We start from the raw sequence: 22,346 nt of genomic DNA on the forward strand, positions 1-22,346 counted from the left end.
CCCGTTCTGAAAAATGTCTTTCTAAGACATTTTAATAAAAAGTACAGATAATAAACAGTATTACTACAGCATATCCTCGTTAATCTCAGAGATCACTACGAATGTGCCGTACTTAACTTCACTTACAGGTGATGACAGTGTAACATTCTTTTATTTTTTAATATTGTTAATTGAATTGAATTGTTCTCATTAGCCGTCTTCCAGGGTTATTCATTATTATAACTATAATCAAAGCATAAAGATAATAACACTGGCTACAGAGCATGGAGGGAACCAGTGTTTACTTCACTTCTCCTTTGTTATTTTAAGAAAATAAAACATTTGTGTTTGTGGATTTCAAAATAAAAGACCATCATTCATTCGCTTGCAGTAATTAAAAAGCCCAGTGGTTTGCTGTAACAACCACTAATGAGAAGAGAAACGCTGCAACAGCTGCATTCCAACACAAACATTTCCCAAACTCTCCACTCGCCGCGTCGGCCACGGCGCCGGCCGGCTATGCCTGCGTGGGCATTTATTCCAATCTCCGCCGTTTGAGTGGCAGCGGGAGGTTTGGAGGGCAGGGGCTGCTATATTCGTGGCGCTCGGGGTCCTCCTGCTGATTCATAATTAGACGTGAACCCGGAGCGCCCGCTACGGGGAGGTCAGAGGGGCGAGGAGGGAGGCGAGGGAGGAGGAGGGGCCCGCCTGATGGACACCAAATGAACAAATTATGATGGCCCCCTCTGGGCGTGATGGGGTCAAACGCCCCGCGCCCCGCCGCTGACAGTTCAATTTCCCCCCAACGCAGCCCCATTCGCCGGCCGCTAATTATGAATGAAAAGTTATCAGCCTCAGCCTCCCCCGCCGCACACATGGACAGCGGTCGGAAGAGGTTCGGGGCGGGAGGGTGGGAGGGTGGGGGGGGTTTAAGAAGCGTTTGTGAGAGATCCTAATGTCAAAATGTTATTAGAGAGAGCGGCAGCATGCAGAAGCTGGGGAGAGGAGGAGGAGACAGAGGAGGGGGTGGGTCAAAGACAGTGACCAGGGTTAATCTAAATGCCTTTGATAACCATGCAGTAATTCTCTAAAAGGGCCCGAGCGCTCAGCTGAGACACGCTCGCTGCCTCTGTGGGCAGATTGCTGAGAAATAGAAATGACACCGAGGCCAGTGTGTGTGTGTGTGTGTGTGTGTGAGCTGTGTGCATGCACGGGGAGGGGCGCGCGTGAATAAAGGTGAGGTTATTTACCCTCGTCTATGAATCCCGATGCCCGTCGTGTATTTATGCATAGAATTGACTCTAAAATCAGACGCTGATGCGCGAAAAAGTTCCCTGTCCTAATCTGCATTTCTATTCTCCATTACTCCGCGGCCTTCACCTGAGGGGGGGAGAGTGGCGAACAAGGCCCGCGCTGCGTAAACGCTGTCCCGAGAGCAGCTGTCAATCACGCTGACTGACAGGCGGGCAGGACTGACGGGCGGGCTCAGAATACAGAGCAACTCGCCGGGGCAGCGTAGAGGCTGCGGGAAAGACGTCCAGCTGCATCGTGTGCATGTTCGTCCGCCATAAGAGGCGAACACACACTTTAAAAGAAATCGGATACTTTCACGGCACCTTTAACATGTTTTTCCTGAAACTCTTGCAGAGGTGCTGCAGAGTTGGGGGGGCTGTTTCCCAGGCTAACCGCCTGTGGACTGTCTAACCTTCGTATGTATGTGAGAGAGGCAGGGATCTTCTCAGCAAACAAGCATCTTTCCACAAATGTCAAACCGTCGCTCTGATGTTGTCGCGCCACATGACCTGCAGAGATGGCGCCACCTGTCTGCGCAGGCTTCCTCTGCTGCTGTTTCCCACAATAACACAGCAACACCTCGTCTCACGTAAATAAAATCACCCTAATTGTGTAAGAAACGACTCTAAACTCTTCTGAACTGCCGTGCCTTTGAGATTAAAGGAGCAGAAGCAGAATGTTCGTTTTGAAGAAATTAGCCCCAGAGGAGCGGCGCGTATATCCGTATAATGCGAGTACTCGTGGCGTCCATGCGCAGCCTCTATATAACGCATAATCTGCGGCGAAACTCGTTCATATTCCGATATTTTGTTACGATATGCTGGTGCTATTCCCCTCTGAGCCCGGCTAACTCTACGAATACGCAATAACGAACCATAGCCGTGCTAAACTACAGCTAAACTAGCCGACCGCCGCGGAGTCAGCCGTGTTGTGGCTGGCTGCTTCGGAGATGACATCATCCACGTCAGAGGTAGTTGCCTAGAGACGCCGGATGTTGATAACATGCCACCACGGGCTCAGAGGGGAATAGCACCAGCATATCAGAACAAAATATTGGAATATGAACGAGTTTCTGCAGATTATGTGTTATATAGAGGCTGCACATGGATGCCCCGAGTACTCGCATTATACGGATATACGCGCCGCTCCTCTGGGGCTAATTTCTTCAAAACGACTCCAAATGCCACCAAAGTTGTCTGGGGGAGTAAATGGTCATATTTAATGCTACAAATAAAGTCCAGGTTGTAAAAAACCAAAGTTATCCTTTAACTTGGAAAACGTCAGAAGCTCAGACCTTTAATATTTCTGATTAAAGGTTCATTTAAATGTTTTTTAACTGTCGTTTGGAGACAGCAGGCAGGTCGAAGCCAAACACCTTGCAATTTTGAGAACTTAACTGAATAATTAAGTTAATAAAAATGCTCTGCAGATCAAGCGTTATGCAAAATAATCGTTATTGGCAGCCACATGTGTAATTATTAACAAGACGTTTACAGTAAAATCAAATTAAGTTAAATTCTACGATGAAAGCAGGCGTCGACGTGTTAAATACGAAGCTTCGCTGATTTGAAATGTTCATTCAGCAGAGTTACCGCAGACCTGGCTCTGAGACACAAAATAGACACAGCAACAGCAGAGAGAATGGTCTGGACATCCTCCTCCCCGGGGGGGGAGACAAGATAGAAAATACACAGACGTGCCGAGCCGCTCGCACACCGAGGAGAGAAAGGAGCCGTCACACTAGGAAAGGTCAACCATCAGATATACACACCGGCGAGACACGAGGGACACAACACCTGACAGGGAGAGATGGAAGGTGACAGGGAGGAGGGGAGAGAGGGAGAGGGGGGGAGAGAAAGAGAGCGGGTGGACTTATAGATGAGACGCAGAAATAGAGTTCAAGGGTGTGGAAGAGCAGAAGACGGCGAGGGTGAGAGAGACAGACTATAAGAGATACAGGAAACAGGGGGAGCAGTTGTCCTGTCCCGACTCGCTATAAATATGAGACGGCAGGAAAGGTCAACAGGCGGCATCCGAGGCAGAAATGTCCCACAAGGGAGAGAGGCTCATTTCACCATCTCACACGCCGCTCCGCTGCTCTGTCGGCGGCAGACAGACGCCGACAATCGACTCTCAGCGCACGTTGATGGAGGAAGTGTCATCGCCGCGTGTTTCTATACTAACCTGCAGGGTGGAGGAGACGTTGGAGAGAGAGAGGCCCTCGAGGTCGGACAGGAGGCTCGAGGAGAGGGCTGAATACTTGGAAGCGTTGGTCGGTGCAGGAGAAACTGGAGGACGCAGAGAAAACAGAGGCTTTGAGATGGTTAAAGCTGCTGTGGAGCAGCGGCATTCAAGTCCACCTATCGCCCGGTCTTTTTGATGCTGCCACTAGAGGGCGCCAAAGGCGAGAATTTTCTAATTCTCCACGCAGTGGCTTTAAAGCTGTATAATTCACAATCTGACCAAAACCCACACACGGACATATTATCACCGTATACAGTAACACAAACGGGTTCAATCACAGGCCATCTTTTCCTAGCATGTGGAAGACGCTGACCTGTACGCTTTCAAAACATTTCTGTCATTATTTTAATTAATTCAAGAATAAAAGTGATGCATGGAACAGGATTTTATCTGAGGCATCTGATCCAGATGTCATGTTTCCCATTAATACCAACAGAGTTACAGCAGCTTATGTTGCTGTAAAAAAAAAGAAAGATTTAATTGATGTCCTGGTTGTTATTATTGTCACAGAAAAAACAATATATAAATCTGTTCTGGTCGAACGGGCTTATACTGAAACCACAGGGTCCTTTTTTCAGGGTATTATATAACTGATCTGTTATTTATTGGGAAGGTTTATTAGACTTCATGCGAGCACCGTGCACTGAATGAGTGGAGTAGCTACAGCTTGCATGCAGCTCTTCACACCGAGGCATTGATTATGTGATCATACAAGGTCATGCTTTTCAGAATAAGCCTTGTTTTTCTTTAGTTATCTGCAGCAGGTTTAAGAAAAGTCCTGTAAAAGTTTTGCCACTGCCTCATAAAAATATTCAGTCTGCACGCTGCTTCCCTGCTGTCTCTCCGATGCCCGACCCCCCTCTCGCTGTCGCTCTCGACCGAACCAGAGCTGACGATTGTCGGGACAGTGGAAACACAATTCAGGATTCCGGCAGACAGAGAACAACACTGGATCTGTGTTGCTGGATCTTCGATGCTCAAATGTTCTCTGTGTGTTGTGCAGGTCGAACACATTTGGTTTATTAGAGCTATTTTGCAGAATTTGCGGGCAAGGGAGCCGAGGAGAGCGGCACGGTTGGGTGATAAATGTTGGGAGTGAAGTGATTTACAGTGGAGATGAACTCACAGTCATCGAGGTCCAGTAAGGAGACTTCCTTCTTGGACTTCACTCCCACCTGTAAAAGAAACATGACGATGAGCAACACGGAAAAATGACGACACACTCTGCATTTACATCGAGCCGCCGACTGTTGACTTGTGGGAATCACAACACAGCTCGCTCCGGAACAGGCCCAATAAAACCGCATTTAGACATATGAGCGCTTTTATCGCCCCTTCTCCGCTCCCTCCTAACCATCCAGGGCTCCGTTCACGTCACATAAAGAACCATAAAATTCCACTCAGCGTACTCCAGGCTGAGCAGACAGGAGAGAAAGAAACACACCAGGACAGAGGCGGGGGCGAGGAAGGAGAGAGAAAACAAACAAAGTTAGAGGCCGCATCTTATCGGATCTCCTCTGACTGACGCTCGTGGTGGTAATGGAGACGGAAACCTCGTTAGTCAGAGGAGGTCTGGAAGAGAGGGAGGGAGAAAGATGCATAATTCATGTCCGAATGACAAACTGTACGAAATGTGAATTTCATAGTGCCGTGTGTGCACCCGGGGAACAACAACAACTCCCTGGGAGAACACGGTGTTTCTCCATTATCCTCTTTACAATGATGTCACATTCTGCAGCGCTGTGAGCAGGATACACCGCAGATATTTCAGCACATCTCGGATCAGGGACGATAATTTACTCCCGATTGAAACGCTTTCGTTAAGCACGACAGCGTGAGGTGTTTAAAAACAGCTGCAAGCAATGCACTAGAAACGGATGCAGTGTGTTGCCATGGCTACAAAGATAATTACACACTGTCAGCTGTCTATTTTTAATGTCTAGCTTTTTGTTTCTGACGGCGTAGCTGCTCTTCAAAGGCATCACTTCAAGGCCATGACGAGGTAACTCTTTCCAATATACATGCAACATGGGAGTATTATGTTAAAGTAGACTTGTACCTTAAATTTTTTGTATATTTTGCATGCATGCATGTGATTTTTACACATATTTTTTAGCATGCTTGTTTATTTTATTTGGATAATGAACATATGGATGAGCGAGCAGGATGAAATGAAAAAAGGAGTAAAAAAAGAAGGAAAATCAGCTATTTTAAAGTGCTCCTGCTTCCTGTTCAATGCATACACTCAGTGGCGTGCACGGGGGGGGTCCCCCCCCCTCATGGCCCAATTGTTAAAAAACGTGTGCTAAAGTGCCCCCTGGGAGCCAAAACGCGCATTAAAGTGCCTTCTTGGACGCCAAAACGCGCGTAAAAGTGCCCTCTTTGGAGCCAAATTGCGTGCTAAAGTGCCCCCTTGGACACCAAAACGCGCGCTAAAGTGCCCTCTTGGATGCCAAAACGCGTGCTAAAGTGCCCTCTTGGAGCCAAAACGCGCGCTAAAGTGCCCTCTTGGACGCCAAAACGCGTGCTAAAGTGCCCTCTTGGACGCCAAAACGCATGCTAAAGTGCCCTCTTGGACGCCAAAACGCGTGCTAAAGTGCCCTCTTGGACGCCAAAACGCGTGCTAAAGTGCCCTCTTGGACGCCAAAACATGTGCTAAAGTGCCCTCTTGGACGCCAAAACGCGTGCTAAAGTGCCCTCTTCAGTGATGAGGACACGCTATATGTGCCCTTTTTTCCCTTTTCGCCCCTGCCCTTCAAAAAGTCTGTGCACGCCACTGCATACACTTACCTGTTATCTGACATAACAGATTATAACAAGTGTGTTTTAGCATCTTATGGGGTGGTCTAATGAAGCCAGCCATTAGAGTTGATCATTGCTGCCTAACCAATGATCAGGGAAGCTGTTGCATGCTGTTTTAGAAGTTACCTGGATGAATGAGTAACCCTGCGTGGTGCAACAGTCGCACCTGCACTTGACATTTAACACAAAACCAAATCCTGCTCACTTTCCCATGAACAGCGAGGTGCTTTATATTTTGGTTTATGTACCGCCTTTGAACAAGTGGGCAGTTTTAGTAACAAAATCAATTAAGTGGTATTTTTTATGTATTATATTTAGTTAAGTTTAGTTATAACGTCACCTTCGAGGGTTCGGACATCGCACCGCTCCTCTTCTTCTTCTTCTGTGGCGTGACGGGGTCCGAATCAGAGTCGTCCTCAGAGTCCGTCTCCGAGCCGGAGGAGCTTTCGGGTGACGAGCTGCTGGCTCGGGTTACCGGTCCGTTGCCGTTTTCATCCGAGTCACTGAAACACACCAGAAGAGCGGAAACTGACCCTGAACGTCATGGAGAAAACCGTGTTTTTATCATGACGTGTACATGAAAAGCAGCTTCCATGGAGAGAATTTGAACAAATGGTCTTCCTGTCTCTGTCCAATCGAAAGCTAAAGCTCGGCCCCATCAGAACAACGACGATCAATCTGTTTTTGTTTGCGAAGTTAATTCACTCAAAAAGATTTTTTCCATCTTTCCCCCTCTCCTCCACTTGCTCCGTCCCTCTTCAATTTGTCCCGATAATGAGTGTTTACTCCGCCTGCCTGGGAATTTTCAGCCGTTAAATTAATGAGGGGAATTGTGACGGTAACCGGCTTTTTAACTGGGGCGATGATGAAAAGCCAGTATTAATTTGGCCTACAGATTTCATTTGCTGCGAACAGGAAAAAGTGATATAAATCACTGTGGGCCTGATTAGGCCCTGCCTGGAATGACTGGGCCATAATGAGGGCATTATGCTGTGTTTGTTGTGGAAGCGCTGGGGTGAGCTGCTCTAATTACCGTGTGTATGTGTGTGTGTGCGCGTGTTTGTGTGTGTTTGAGCGCCGGGGTGAGCTGCTCTAATTATACCCTCTAATGGAGAGAACAGGGTCAGCCGCCGGCCTGTCACACAGCGAGATCAGGTACGTTCGCTGTGAGTTTGTGTGTCCGTGAGGAAATGAAGCAGAGTGCATAAGAAGCTAAATTCGCCAGTGTGTGTAAGAGAGTGTGCGTGAGCATATTCAGCAGTAATGACTCAAATCTCATTCATTGGTAACACCAGGCTGCTAAATGACCAATCAGAAGTCATTATCCATTAGCCATGTAAATGTGGGTTACGCTACTGGAGGAAAATTCTCCTTGATTAGCTTGTTAATGGAACTCACGCTAACGATATCCTAGCAGCTCTGCCAGCCTGGTGTGTGTGTGTGTGTGTGTGTGTGTGTGAGAATGGCGACAGAAGGTGTATACACAGTACAGTACGTGTGTGTGGTTCACAGATTACCGTATTTTCCGCACTATAAGGCGCACCTTCAATGAACAGCCTATTTTAAAACTTTTTTCATATATAGGGCGCCAGTGGCGTGCACAGACTTTTTGAAGGGCAGGGGGAGAAAGGAAAAAAAGGGCACGTATAGCGAGTCCTCGCCACTGACGAGGGCACTTTAGCACACGTTTTGGAGTCCAAGAGGGCACTTTAGCACGTGTTTTTCAAAAACTGGGCCATGAGGGGGGCGGTCGCTGATGATTTCTCGTACAAAACTAATGTGTGAAGTACAATCTCAACACACGCTGATGTGCGCGCTTTGCGGCTGGAGGCAGCTGCATCTACAGATTAGACTATTTCTGTAAAAACTAGAAATAGAGGCCTGGTCTGTTCATTCATCGACGTACGAGGCTCGTGTCTCTGCTGAGTGCAGGGAGGACGCTGAAGTTACAGGGTGAAAATAACATTAATTATAATTATGAACATATTATTCATTATTGTCTCTTAGCTTAAGAACTGTGTTCACGCAGTGGAGTGACACGGCATCATTTGATTTGCCGAACAGTGCTGCATTCACTGCCACCTGCCGATATCGTCTGTCGGAAATTCTCTACTATTTCAGATTTTTCCTGGCAAACAAACTGGATGAAGTGCAAACTTTTGTGGTTTTGGAGAAGAAAAGATCAAACTGAACAGAAGGAAGTATCGTGCCAGCCGGCGGGTTGCCGTAGAGATGATAAAAATGGCTGACGTCGTGAACAGATGGGAGTTCGAGCTTATTGATGCAGCGGAGCACCGATCACACTCGCTGTTGACGACTCCGGTGCCTCTCACAAACACACACCTGTCTAATTAGCTTAGCGAGAGCGCGAAAACGAGAAACAGGTAACATCTGGACACGGTAGATTCACAGGGAAGAAAAATGAGGCTTTCATTAAACCGTACCTGTTGGCGGCAGTCGGCTCACTCTTCCTCTGCGGTGCCTTCTTGGTCTTTTTCTTCTTCTTCTTCTGTTCGGCCTCAGATTCACTGGAGCTCTTCTCTGATCCGCTGGAACTCTGTCCAGAATCACTGGAGGTCTTTTCCGACTCGTCGCTGCTTTCCTCCTCGCTCTCATTGCCTGACTCTGCACAGAAACACATATCCAACAGCATCCCGGTGCATTATAATCAGTTATAATCGTTACATTTTCATGAAATCAGAGCAAATTTTTATATTTTTCTGCATTTTTCCAGCAAAGCCATTCATGTATTTACATTCCCACTGTTTGTGGCGGAGTCCGCCATTGCTGCCAAGGTCTCAATCAGAGCTGTATTGAGTCTCCACAGGTTAGCTCTGTTGTAGTTCAACGTGCTGCTTTCAAGGTAACTTCCCTAAAGCTGCAGAGAGTGTATGCCCAGATGAAGCACGCAAAATCCTCTTAATCTGTTATTTTTATCATACAAAGTGTTAAAATCTTCAAATTTGAGATGGAATCTGGATAAATCAAAATGCACATAATGATTCCAGTCAATGTATTTACATTCCCTCTGTATGGTGCTCACCGTTTGTGGCTGTATTGAGTTACTGCTAATGCAAAACCAGCGTTTCCTGCTGCTTTACATTAAATGCATTCCACTGGCTGAACATAGGGCGGCCAAACGCAATGTTTTAGTCACAGAGGTTAGTTTATCAAAAAACTAACTTTGCAGGAGGAAATGAAAACAAGAAGCTCATAAATGAAGACCTGCAGAAGATTTCAGCTTGGCTGTTGTGTGGAAAACTGCAAGCACAGCGTGCAGCATAAAATCAGAGCAAGGTTGCAAATGACGTGAAATACGCCTATTATTGTCTGTTCGGCTGCAAAGTCGCTGCTTAATAATAAATAATAATTGGTTTGGCTTTTAACTGACCAATTTTCAGCTTTTAATTCTTCTATTATGTTATTTTTACTTCTTATATTTCTTATGACTTGTTCTTAGTTATGCACTTTATCAGTATTACATCTTAAAATCTTATTACTTTTATTTATTACTTACTATTTATTAGTTATTTATTTGTCTATTTTATCTCTACATCTTTAACTTTCTTAAAGCTTCTAATTTTTGTGCATTATACCTGCTTTTATCTTTATTTTTTTGGCTATTTATCTATTTATTTATTTTTTCTTTAGTTTTTTTTGTTTTTAGCTTCAGTGTTTCCTCATGTGGGGGCTTCCACACTGGGGTGTATGCCCGGCCTGCCTACGGGGGCCGTTGCCTCGGAGGCTTCCTGGTCCGAGGGACTTGGGTGGCTGAGTCCGCCCCTGTCCATCGGCGTCTGGGTGGTCTCTGTGGCGGCGCCCCCGGTGGCCGCAGGCTGTGGCGCTTCCCAGTGTGGATGAATCCCATAGGTGTGTATGTGTGTGTGTGTGTGTGTATCTGGGAGCAGGATATTGTCTGTCATATTATGCTTTTATTCTCTCTGTTGTTGTGTTCTTTTATTTTGTAAAGCACTTTGTGTTGCATTTTAAATGGATGAAAAGTGCTGTATAAATAAAGTTTGATTGATTGATTGATTGATTGATTGATTGATAAGTGCTTGCTGCCCCCAGAATTTGGGGATCTGATCTAAAAACACACACTCTCAAAGACACAAACAAATGTTCACCACTGCTGCTGCTGCTGCTGCTGCTGCTGCTGTCCTCACTGCCACTGCTCTCCGATCCTTCCTCATCTTTCTCCTCTTCGTCGTCCGAGTAGAACTTGTCGTCAGATTTGGATTGCTTGGCCTTCCCGGCCAGCGGCGTCCACTCTTTGACCTACACAGATGCAGCGGAGGGACATGAGGTCGGTCACATTTGAGATTCAGATTTTTAATTATTAACACCTTCTTTAGAGGCATTATCCGACAGCTGCTGCTCTGTCGATGCTCATTAGAGACCATCTACCTGTTAGCAGCTTGTGAAAAGCACACTTACACATCTCAATCACTTTCAGTCAATTCACCAAAACCATAATTAGTTCAGTTTTGGTGGATTTACTTCTCCAGGATGACACAGATCTAATTTAGCAGATATCTTTTCTGTTAAATCTACATTATATTTAAGAGTAGGAATAAAACAGCTGCCTGTGCTCTGCTTTATTGTTGTTTATGGTTTTATTAGGATCCTCGTTAGCTGCCACGAAGTAACGAGGATGAAGTTTGAGCTGGAACCAGAATCGATAACACCTCTCGCCGAAAAACAAAGCCCTTTAATTTCTGTGATTTTTGTTCTTTAACTTGTAACGAGGCACAAAAACTTCTCGTCTGTGAGCCGAGGGGAACGGATGAACGCAGCCAGCTCGCTTCTCCAGCACAAACTGATGCATCCCATAAAACGTGGCTGGACAGTGATAATGTCAATTTATATGCAACGGTAGAATTAGACACATGTGACGTATAACCGATTCCTTACGGGCTCAACGACCTCCACGTTCCTCACAGATTGGTCAGGAGCGACGGCCGGCCAATCAGAGAGCTCCTGGTATCCGACAGCTTTGCTGTTGAGGCTGTGGGAGAGCGTGCCCAGCTGGAAACGGTCTCGATCTGAAAGCAGAGAAAAGACAAACCTATGAAAAAAAAAAATTGCAGAAAAAAGAACAAAAAAGCTGAGATGGGTGAAACGCGATGGGGGAGGGGAATGTAACCGAATACATTTACTCAAGTACTGTCTACTTCTATTACATTTATTTGACATCTTAAAGGATAACTTTGGTTTTTTACAACCTGGACCTTATTTCTAGCATTAAATACGACCATTTACTCCCCCAGACAACTTTGGTGGCATTTGGAGTCGTTTTGAAGAAATTAGCCCCAGAGGAGCGGCGCGTATATCCGTATAATGTGAGTACTCGGGGCGTCCGTGCGCAGCCTCCCTTCTAAGCCTGGCTAACTCTACGAATACGCAATAACGAACCATAGCTGTGCCAAACTACAGCTAAACTAGCCGACCGCCGCAGAGTCAGCCGTGTTGTGGCCGGCTGCTCGCAGCGCCCGGCGTTCGGTAATGACATCATCCACGTCAGAGGTAGTTGTCTAGAGACGCCGGATGTTGATAACATGCCACCACGGGCTCAGAGGGGAATAGCACCAGCATATCATAACTAAATATTGGAATATGAACGAGTTTCTGCAGATTATGCGTTTATAGAGGCTGCGCACGGATGCCCCGAGTACTCGCATTATACGGATATACGCGCCGCTCCTCTGGGGCTAATTTCTTCAAAACGACTCCAAATGCCACCAAAGTTGTCTGGGGGAGTAAATGGTCGTATTTAATGCTACAAATAAGGTCCAGGTTGTAAAAAACCAAAGTTATCCTTTAAGTTATGAGTTGCTTCACAAATTAAGATTATTAGATACGATGCTTATAAAACATGATGATTTGTTATAAATTAATCCACCCAACAGGAACATTATAAACATACATTTCCATTATTTTATATACATACAACATTTTCAATGCAATACTTTCTTCTTTTTACTTAAATAAAGGATCTGAATTCTTCCCCCACCACTGAGGTCATTTTAAAGTAATGGAAAATAAAAGAGCAAAAATAAAGGAAGCTTAATGAGCAGTCGAGAATTTGGGGGGGGGTTGTGGCAGAGAAAGGATGATTCAAAGTCACCCCCGACTGTCCTCAGGAAAGAAGCCGGTGGCTAAACTCTCACTGTACACACACAGAAACCGTTAAAATAAGATCCAGGCATCATCAACCACAAACCACACACAAGCTTTTAATACTGGCTCTGTTTCTGTGCGCGCACACACACACACACACACACACACACACACACACACACACACACACACACACACACACACACACACACACACACACACACACACACACACACACATTCACTCTCAACCAGGAAGATAATCAGTGTCTGTGCCTTGGGGAGGGGCGCTCTAAAAACTGTGCTTTGCTAACCAAAAAGAGAAAAAAAGACTTCACTTGTGAATATTAAGAATGACAGGGGTGGTTAACGCTCTCCATAAACATCCAGTAGGTGCAAACCGCCTCTGAATTTTAATGTCGCAGGAGGTGGTTTCTGTCCCTTTTGTCAAGGAGGGGGGAGAAGAGACAGCTAAATGAGGGAGATTTTTCCCCTCCGAGCGTCTGAAAAAGGTTAGCATTAGCTCAATTATTTACCCATGTCATTAGTCCAAGGTAAAGGGGTCTGACCTGACTGCCCTTCAGAGAGACAGACACCCCAGAATAATAAAACCCCCCGCCTGAATCAACTTTGCATACTTCTTGAAATAAGATGAGAAATAGACGAATTACCAGAGAGGGATGATATTTAATCTAAAACTTTCAACCCATTTAGACGAGTTAATGCGTTTCAAAGTAAGGATAACGGTTTGGTATTAGAAATGCATGAAGTACCTTTGAAGGCAGACTCGAGCACGGGGGCCGGTTTGGGGGCCAGCAGGATGCGCCGGGCGTACTTGTTGAGGGCGCCGCTCTTCTCGTTGGGCACTATCAGCTGCCTGATGAAGCGCGTTCGGTCTCTGATGTCGTAGTTCTGGTCGTATTTGCCGAGGTTCAGGATGTACTGGGTCAGCAGCTTGGTCTGGAGCCGGAGAGGGCGTGTGAGTGTGTGTGTGTGTGTGTGGGGGGGGGGTGATAAGAAAGAAAGCAGGCACGGATAAACGTTTGCACGGTTGCATTACTATTTTTGTCTGGATTAAACAAACGAGACAGAACACGTCAACATCAGAGCTTTAGAGGTATTTTTTATCTTATGTCTTTATGCTAAGCTAAGCTAACGTCCTCCTGGCTCCAGCTCTGTACTTATATCTCAAAATCTGATCTGTTCATCTAAACATTAGCAAAGCCAGAGAGCTAATATGCTATGAAAATGCTGAACTCTTCCTTTATAAATCGAGAAAAACTGCAATATGGCCATAATCTTCACATGCAGCCCAATAAACAGAGCAATGATTCCCATTAACGTCTGATCCTTAATGTCCAAGCCCGTCGACAGGGGGGGGGCAACCGGGTATGTTGTCCCGGGCCTCAGGACCATAGGGGCCCCTGAATGACCCTTAATTTATTTTACTTTACATTCACATATTTTTTTTAATTAAATCATTGCCTGAAGAATTAAATATTATTTTCTACTCAACATATACTTAAAAACTTTAACGTATTAAATATTTCAAATATATATATATATATATACATCCCTACCCCCCGTCTTAGCAGAGAATGGTTTGACCCCACTCTGGCGCACTTAAGGCTACGCTGCATTGTTATAAACTCTGAACATGCTGGGGGGGCCCTATGATGGTCTCTTGTCCCCGGGCCCCAGCAAGTCTGTTGACAGCCCTGTTAATGTCTATTAAGCAGACATCTCCTTCACCCCCTTTTGTCTTCTCCTGGTTCACATATTTTAGTTCTTATTTCATCCTGGATAAGTAAAACGCTCGTACCAAACGGGGGGAAACAGCGTTTGCGCTGATATATGTTATTGAGCAGGCATAAAAGCAAAAATTACTGCTGCCACGAAGCGAGTTATAACCCAAGTCATTTCCTGCGCCGTCTTTGTTTCTCCCTCTCCGTCCTCCCCGACGCATTACGAGGAGCGAGAGGTGTAATGATGTGCTCGTTTGAGGGGGCAGCGTCTGGGCTCATAAACCCGACTCGGAGGCCAAAATCGCCCCGTCTGACTGAACGGGCCTGCAGACGGCGAGCTGCACCGGGAGACGCCCCATTACGCCGAAGCTGCCTCGTTCACAGCTCTGCATTTAAACTGAGCACTCAAGTCTTCGGTTACTGCAGGCAAAGCTGCGTGTTGTAAAAAAAATAAAAAGCGTTTGGGAAACGATTTTTTTAATCTTGTACCTGCTTGGAGTTGGTCAGGTAGAGTTTGGCTGCTAGGTTGACCGTCTGCAGCTTCACGATGTCCTCCTCCGCTGTGAAACTCTTCGCCATCTTACGGAGGACGTCAGGTGCAATTTTCGGCACCCTCTCGCAGTACTCCCCCATCAGCCACAGGATGCTGGCTCGGGCCATGGGGACCTGCAAGTTCAGGCGGCGAACCCAAGAGAAAGAGCGGCAGTTACATACGGACGCGCATACGGACAGACAGTGGAGATGATACGACGACGAATCGTACGGTGATGTTGTCGAACAGCTTGGCCATGTGTTTGATGATCTCGCCGTGCTCGGTGGGCTGAGTCTGGAGCAGCTTCTTGATCACCACCACACTCTCGGCCACCACAGTCTCTGCGGAGAAAACAATGCAGCAGGTTCTCACACAAAAAGGCACAAAACCACACACAGTCACAGCACAGCAAAGCTTGAACGGTCTTCATCCCCAGCGGGAGAACCCCCTCGCTCAGCTGCTAACGTAATACGGACGGTACCCGGGCCCACACGACTTGCAGTGACGCATGTTTGGGATATAAAGTCATCATTTGAGCTGCTGATTCCTCACTCAATTCAGAAAATTGTTCTGGATTTGACCAATCTCGAGGGGGGACGTGTTTTTAGTGAGCAGTGGAAAAAGGTGGATATGATGCATCTGCACGCCTACGTCGGCATCCTCATCCTTGCTGGTGTCTACAGGTCCAGAGGAGAGTCGACTGAAAGTCTGTGGGATGCTGAGACAGGGAGAGCGATTTTTAGAGCCGCGACGTCTCTGAAGAGGAATCAAGATCTGTGAGACAGCGTGGGGACAAGTTGGCAGCAATCCGCTCTGTGTGGGACTTGTGGGTGGACCGGCTCCCCCGCCTTTACAACCCTGGTCCCAATGTAACAGTGGATGAACGACTTGTGGGGTTTAGAGCTCGCTGCTGCCCTTTCAGGCAATACACGCCCTCAAAACCAGCAAGGTATGGCATCAGAATCTGGGATGTCTGTGATGCTGTTGCATGCACATGCAGATTTATACAGGGAAGAGGTGCTAGATATGTCACAAGGCCTAAGCGGTCACAACATTACCTGTGACAACTTCGTACAACCTGGGACAAGAGCTTCTCGAAAGAAAGCCGACAACGGTTGGAACAATCCACAAAAACAGGAAGGAGGAGTAGAAAACCTCGGCAAGCTGCCGGCCTGCCACAGCTGTCGAAGAAGAGCGCTGCGATGGCCACTTGCAAGTTTTTTTGATGCATGTGTTTTGTAAAGAGGGATGGTATTGTTTTACTCACCAGCACCCTTTGTTGCAAAGATAATGCCTCACTTGTTCATTTGCATTTTATGATTATGATTGCAATAACTAAACATATATGTTGTCTCTGTTTGATTCATAAAGTATCCATCTATCTATCTATCTAGATAAAGGTCATGTACGTTAACAGGTTATGAAGTTAAATTTTGATTTGCACTTGCTTTTAACACCCAAAATATGTCCCGCGAGGGATACCAGGGGGTCCCAAAGGCGAAGACCGCACGAGGGTTAATACACCGAGGGAGGCCGATACTCCTGCTGTTTACCGTCTCTGTTGGAAAGCAGCAACACCAGACCGTTGAGGCAGGTGTCGGTCACCTCGGAGATGTTGGTGGCGCAGCGGCCGATGGCCTGGATGGTGGCCGCCGCGAACGCCTTGTCCTGACTCTTCACGTAGGTCTGAGAAAAGACAAGGGCGGGAGGAGAAACTCTTTGAATGTCCATTTTTTTTACTGTGCTTGTGTATCTTTTCTTACTTTTTACTGTGCAAAGTACAAAACATGTATTTTATTATCCATGTCATTTATAAATATAGTTAACCCTCTATGGTACAGCGTTGCCACATGGCAACAACCCACTTTTAAGCGTTTTACACACAGATGATACATCCCAAATTATGATGCAATGCATTAAAAACGAGGGGGGGTTCTAAGGAAACCAACAGCAGTGTTTAAATTTGTCAAACGACTTTTTGGAGGCCGTTTTAAAACCCTTTTCTGCAGACATCATCGACGGGAGGAGCCTCACCATTTGACTAAAAATTCAACAAAAAAAGTGTTTTTTTAAGTTTTTCAACGGGGAAAAATATACACTCAACAATAGGTGAGTTAAGTTCATTAATGTGTAGTTTCATGCACTGTACTCCATCAATAAATAATAGAAAAAGTTAAAAATGTGAATGTTGCCACATGGCAACACCGGACCATTATGGATTGCTAGCCTGGCATGTTGGAGAGGGAAGCCCTGAAGAAGAGGGGAAGACCGTCCCAGCATATTGAGGCCAGGAAGAGGAACAGAGGTCCCATTCACCAGTGCCACCAGCAGCTGTGCATCAGGACAACACAGATCACTGGCCTGTCGTCATGCCAACTGAAAAAGGGCTGGTGCAAATACCCAGGCTGCACTGGGACAGTCAGTAAGTTTTTTACCAACTGGGATCATAGTGGGTACCATAGAGGGTTAATTGCATTTTGCATTCCTTTTAATAGTCTATTTCTTCTTCCATGTCTCCTTTTTTTATTCTAGTTATTATTGCTGTCCGCAGCACGGGGTCAAAAAGTTACATCTTATCGCTAATGCTTGACTGATGATGTCAATAACTCGTAATCATTAAGAAACAGAACACCAACCTGAAACTCCCTCAGAATAGTGGAGATGTTGGCTTCATTGGCGAGGTTGGTCAGGATCTCCAGCTGCAAAAATCACAAGGGAGAGGCTGGTTGAAGCGTGGGTTAAAGCATCGGTCCCCAACCCGTGGTCGTTTGGTACTGGGCGGCACGGAAAGAAAAAATTATTTCCATTGTTTTGTTTTTTCACATAATTTGTTTGATTGATTTTTCGAGTCTTAATGACGTTTTATTTTGAAAAGCGGCCGGATTCTCTCTGTTACATCCGTCTCCCTTGACGACACCGTGAGTCACGTGATATATCCCGCTAAATTAAATCCCAAGCTAACAAAATGAACAACAAACAATTTTTTTGCAAAGGGGAAACGGTCCAATGAAGGGACGGAAGAGGAACCGACACCTGCTTAAAAAAGGGAAAGCTCTGAACAGGCAGTGTCAGGAATCCTTTTTAAAATATGGATTTATCGCTACCGGCGATTCCCACGCACCAAGCCCGCTGTGCGTAATATGACCGGCTTTCTAATCACGTGATTTCCCGTACTGACCGTGCCAGTCTGCAGCCAGGTCCTCTGGACATGATTAAAAAGTGGATTTACGTTCATTATTATTGTTATTAAAGAGAAAATACCACAGTTTTTGATGCCGATCTTATCATTTTACTTTGTTTTTATCTGCTACACTTTTAGACTGGGCCGTGAAAATATTGTCAGACATTAAACTGGGCCATGGTACAGAAAAGGTTGGGGACCACTGGGTTAAAGCAACGGTCGATACGATTCTGAGCTCACGAAGTCGCGGTCAGAAGGAATTTTAAAGTCTCGTAAAGCTGAGACAAACTTCAAGCTTAAGTGGAAAACATTTCAACGTGAGGAAATGTGCATAATGTTTGTGATCTTCAGGCCTTGCTTCCTTGTGCGCTCGTGTTACATTTGCGTCGCCGACAGCTTGCAGGTTTCCACGGCGATGCTGTACTCAGCAGCAGCTTTTTCTTTCCGAATCTTCGTGCAGCCTCACCGTTGACAGAATTCGAGCGTTTTAACAATCTTTTCCGAATATTTTCACAAACCTGAATTTCACCAGCAGAAATTTCTCGCAGGTTTTAAAAAAAAAAAAGGGATAAAACGACCACAGGGTGTGAAATTATTTCTGAATTGTTGCACACGATGAACTGGACGTTACCTTCAGTGTTTTGATATGCGTGGCGTCTGTCGATCTCACATAGAAGCTCTTCATGAAGGGCTCGAACATCCCCTGTTTAATGGGAGATCATATTTACGTTACCAGGCAACCTGCGTCAATGCAACACGCCGTTACTGTCCCGCTGTCCACGAGCACACTCACCTTCCTCTGAATGGACATCGTGGCTATATTCTGAAGCACGATGTATTGCACCTCTCTGCACGAAGGAGACAGAAAATAACAACAACAGCTGACTCAGGGGGAGGCAAACGGGCGGACGCAGGTTATTGTTTTTCTGGCGTTACCTATGGCTCCTCAGCAGCCGAACCAGCGACTTCGTGACGATGCTGACTTCGTGCTTTGGGGCCAAATGCCAGTAGAGCTGAGCGACGGACATCACCACCTGAAACACACCAGAACAGCCAGAAATTCAATGGATTTAATTTGTTTTTGTGTTTTTTTATTGCCCTGAAAAGCACTTTGTAACTGTTAGAGCCATTTTTTGGGTTATGTGTATTTGTGTTTATTTTTTGTTTATTGTCTGGAAGCCACAGTAGGGGGCGCTCTGCACTGTGGGGGGCAGAAATGATTAAATTGAGTAAGAGGTAATTACTCAGCAGGTGTGCTGCTGAATGAGAGAGAGAGCAAACAGTTTTTTGATCGTCACGTCACGTCACGTCGGATCATGTTTGTCGCCTTTGTTTATGCGTTGTGACAAAATTATGTGAGCCTTTTTGTTTGTATGCACAGTTCAGTATCGGCGCATAGTGTCAAGAACGTAAATCTATAAATAAATGTTGATGATTGCAAACGAGTGTTGATTTATTGGACCCGGAAGACGACGGACGCGTCAACTACTAGTTCCAGCAGGTGGCAGCAGCCCCTCAGTGGCTTAGGTTCGTTTTTGTTATTATTGTTAAGAACAAGTCACTATAGTAACTTTTAAGTGCTTTATTATTACTGTTATTACAACATCACCCACCGTATATTACTGCCTGTCTCCCCCAGCTAAAATTAAACTCCTTCACGTGCATCTCTACAAAGGCACTCATGACACGACTCTATGAAGGTCATTTTTTTCAGCGGAGCAGTGAATAGCGTGCGGACGCGCGTCCATCGCCGCAGGCGGAATGAAAGGGTTTCGGCCGTCCATGAAGATGGAGGACGTCGCCGTGTTGCTGCGAGTAAAAGACGCAGCGGGTCACATTTTAATCAACGCTTTCATTTGGGAGCATTTTTCCTCCCGCTGCTACGCGGCGACAGAGACCTTGGGGCTCCTGGGTGATGGAGATCTGCACTGTGTTTTTTTTGCACTATGGCAGGTATGTGTGTACTTTCAGGTATTTGGTCTGTGTGTCCAGGTGTGTGTGTTGGATCTGAAAGTGTGCACTGCAGCGGCACTAGTTTATGTGCAGCTTTTTGTCGCTGGTGAGTCGGGAGCAGAGGCCACATTCAGACACGGCGCTCTCGTCTCTCAACGGGTTAAAAAGCAGCAGTTAAGTGGTACTTAAGACCATCTTTTTGTTCTTATTTTTTTATGTCTTATTCAGTTATTTATTAGTACTTATTTCTTCAGTAGGTAATAGAACACTTAATGTGTAGAGATACCTGTGAACCTATGCAGACCAGGGAATGTGAATCTGAAGGTGTAAACAGGTAATTATGCAAATGTATGGGCATGTTAATGTGCTCGGGTAGGTGGACTTGGGCCATCACTCATACTTTTTTTTTTCCCTCTGTCTCATTGATTATTTATTCATTTAATTAGTTTTTCAATTAAACATTTTTATTTTTTTAATTTCTACTTTGACCCTTTCTCACCATTTAAATTCTGTTTCATTATTAAATTTTTCTCTGTATTTAGTAATAAGGGGCATGTTGAAGGTGGAAGCCCCCCCTTTTTAAGTTAACCTTGCTCCTGTACCTGCAGCGCTGCCTCGGTGTACGTCAGGGGGTCATATCTTGATTGTTTTTTTTTTTACTTGAACTCTATTTTATGTGAATTTTCTGTTACCTGGGACTGAGGAAATGGAAAAACAGGAAAAAAATGTTAAGATTTTGTTCTAAATAAAAATTTCAATGAAAAACAAAAAAAAAGCAGGCACATTTACACTTTCCCACACTTCCCACAATGCATTTCGATCACCTCCGTGCCAAACGTGCGCGTCTGTGTTTAGGCTAACTCACGGCGGTGTTCCTGCTCTGCAGCAGAGGTTTGGTGTTCCTGAGCAGCAGTCTGTGATCTGGATCCATGACGTAGGGCTTGGCCTCCGTCTGCTCTTTTCTCTCCTCGGAGTCAGAGTCGTAGAACGCCTTCTCGTTGTTCTCATCGAACGCGGCACCCTGGAACACAAACGGCACGATGCATCATTAAACCGTCTTCCACAAACATCCAAACATCATATTTATGTGAATCATTTCTTGCTTAGTGCACAGCTTGCATGTTTATTTTTGTGTGTGTATATATATATATATATATATGTGTGTATATGTACGCATGTGTGTATATGGGTGTCTGTGCATGTGTGTGTGCGCGTGTGTATGCATGTGTATGTATGTTATCAGTTTTAATGGTTTGGTGTCCACCATGTTCTTTAGGGTGGGGGGTGGGGTTAAAGTATAAATTTGAGCACGATGATTCCTTTTTATGTATTTTTATGTTCTATGTTGCTAATGCTCAATAAAAAGACATTAAAAAAAAAAAGAATCTTAAATTCTCTTGTATAACGGAGCCGTTACACATTTCCCCAGAAAATAATTACTAGAATTTCTCTTTTAGAGGATAAGCTTGATGTTATTAAGACTGTAAATGTCAACAAATTCCATGAAAAGACCAAGAGCAGCAATGCTTAAAGTCGAAATATTTGATGTCTTCCACAGTTTGAAGCTCACTCGTTGCCACTGACGACAGAAATGTGTTACTAACATACAGTTTGCATGCTTCCTGAAACAGCTGGTCACTGCAGTTTTTACCACTCAAACAGGACTAAATGGTGCATTTGTTGAGAGTTATTTCCAGCAGCAGGTCAGTGCATGTGGAACTGACTCAATATAAACTTGTTGGTATGTTTGCATGCATGCATGCACGTGTACGTATGCATGCATGCATGCATGTTCTTGTTTATCGCTCATTTATTTTGCAGTTTTTATTGTTTATTTTTTAACGTAAAGCACTTTGAAATGCTTTTGAATGAGACTGTGCTGCACAGGAAGTAAGCGTGGGGCGAATTCCCGCTTCATGCATCCGGATCCCCACCGGTCGTGGGTTTTCGAGGTGACGAGCGCCTCACCTCCTTCCAGGGGCTGGTGAACTGCGTCCTGGCGTAGCGCGTCAGCATGGAGATGATGACCACCTGGCCCCACTCCTCCACGTCCACCAACAGGTTGCACAGCTTCCTGTAGTTCTTGTGGATCAGGTCGATGCGATCCGGACACACTTCCTCGAAAGCCATCACCACGCTGCCGGCCACCAGCTCCAGAAAAGAAGGAGGGGGGGGCGGAGGAAGACAGGAACCAGATGTCAACATCAACACTGTGAGGAGCAGTAATACACACACTCTAGAGAAGTTAAAAAACTGACCCCGGTTAAAAAAAGTACTATTACTGAAGTTAAAAAACACAACAGCAATTTACTGCTTTGATTACAAAAGACTCTAAATAGTTAGCTGATAATTAGAAGGAAAATTTTTACGCTGAAAAGAAATCCATCAATGAGAGCGTTTCTCATATTTTCTCGACAAATTAGGTTTTTTTTTTCCGAGGTCCAAAACTCATTTTATGTCCAATTGACGAGGAAAGGGGGACGAGAAGGAAGCAGCAG

At 45.4% G+C, this 22,346-nt stretch overlaps 1 protein-coding gene across 1 annotated transcript in view; it reads right to left on the reverse strand.

The window, feature by feature from the left end:
• The window catches only part of ap3b1a (adaptor related protein complex 3 subunit beta 1a), a 59,891-nt gene that overhangs the window by 19,906 nt on the left and 17,639 nt on the right, over positions 1 to 22,346 (reverse strand). Inside the window, exons 7-22 of the mRNA XM_041959884.1 lie at positions 21,817 to 21,999; positions 20,714 to 20,869; positions 18,832 to 18,929; positions 18,689 to 18,743; positions 18,527 to 18,598; positions 17,351 to 17,413; positions 16,268 to 16,400; positions 14,946 to 15,055; positions 14,672 to 14,848; positions 13,211 to 13,397; positions 11,233 to 11,363; positions 10,446 to 10,596; positions 8,763 to 8,943; positions 6,659 to 6,821; positions 4,643 to 4,691; positions 3,457 to 3,560 (exon numbers count right to left, since the gene is read on the reverse strand). Of these exons, the coding sequence (XP_041815818.1) occupies positions 3,457 to 3,560; positions 4,643 to 4,691; positions 6,659 to 6,821; positions 8,763 to 8,943; positions 10,446 to 10,596; positions 11,233 to 11,363; positions 13,211 to 13,397; positions 14,672 to 14,848; positions 14,946 to 15,055; positions 16,268 to 16,400; positions 17,351 to 17,413; positions 18,527 to 18,598; positions 18,689 to 18,743; positions 18,832 to 18,929; positions 20,714 to 20,869; positions 21,817 to 21,999 (2,013 nt within the window). The remainder of the gene's footprint in view (positions 1 to 3,456; positions 3,561 to 4,642; positions 4,692 to 6,658; positions 6,822 to 8,762; positions 8,944 to 10,445; positions 10,597 to 11,232; positions 11,364 to 13,210; positions 13,398 to 14,671; positions 14,849 to 14,945; positions 15,056 to 16,267; positions 16,401 to 17,350; positions 17,414 to 18,526; positions 18,599 to 18,688; positions 18,744 to 18,831; positions 18,930 to 20,713; positions 20,870 to 21,816; positions 22,000 to 22,346) is intronic.

This window comes from Chelmon rostratus, chromosome 19, assembly GCF_017976325.1.
Source record: "Chelmon rostratus isolate fCheRos1 chromosome 19, fCheRos1.pri, whole genome shotgun sequence".
In the NCBI taxonomy this organism is placed as follows: domain Eukaryota; kingdom Metazoa; phylum Chordata; class Actinopteri; order Chaetodontiformes; family Chaetodontidae; genus Chelmon; species Chelmon rostratus.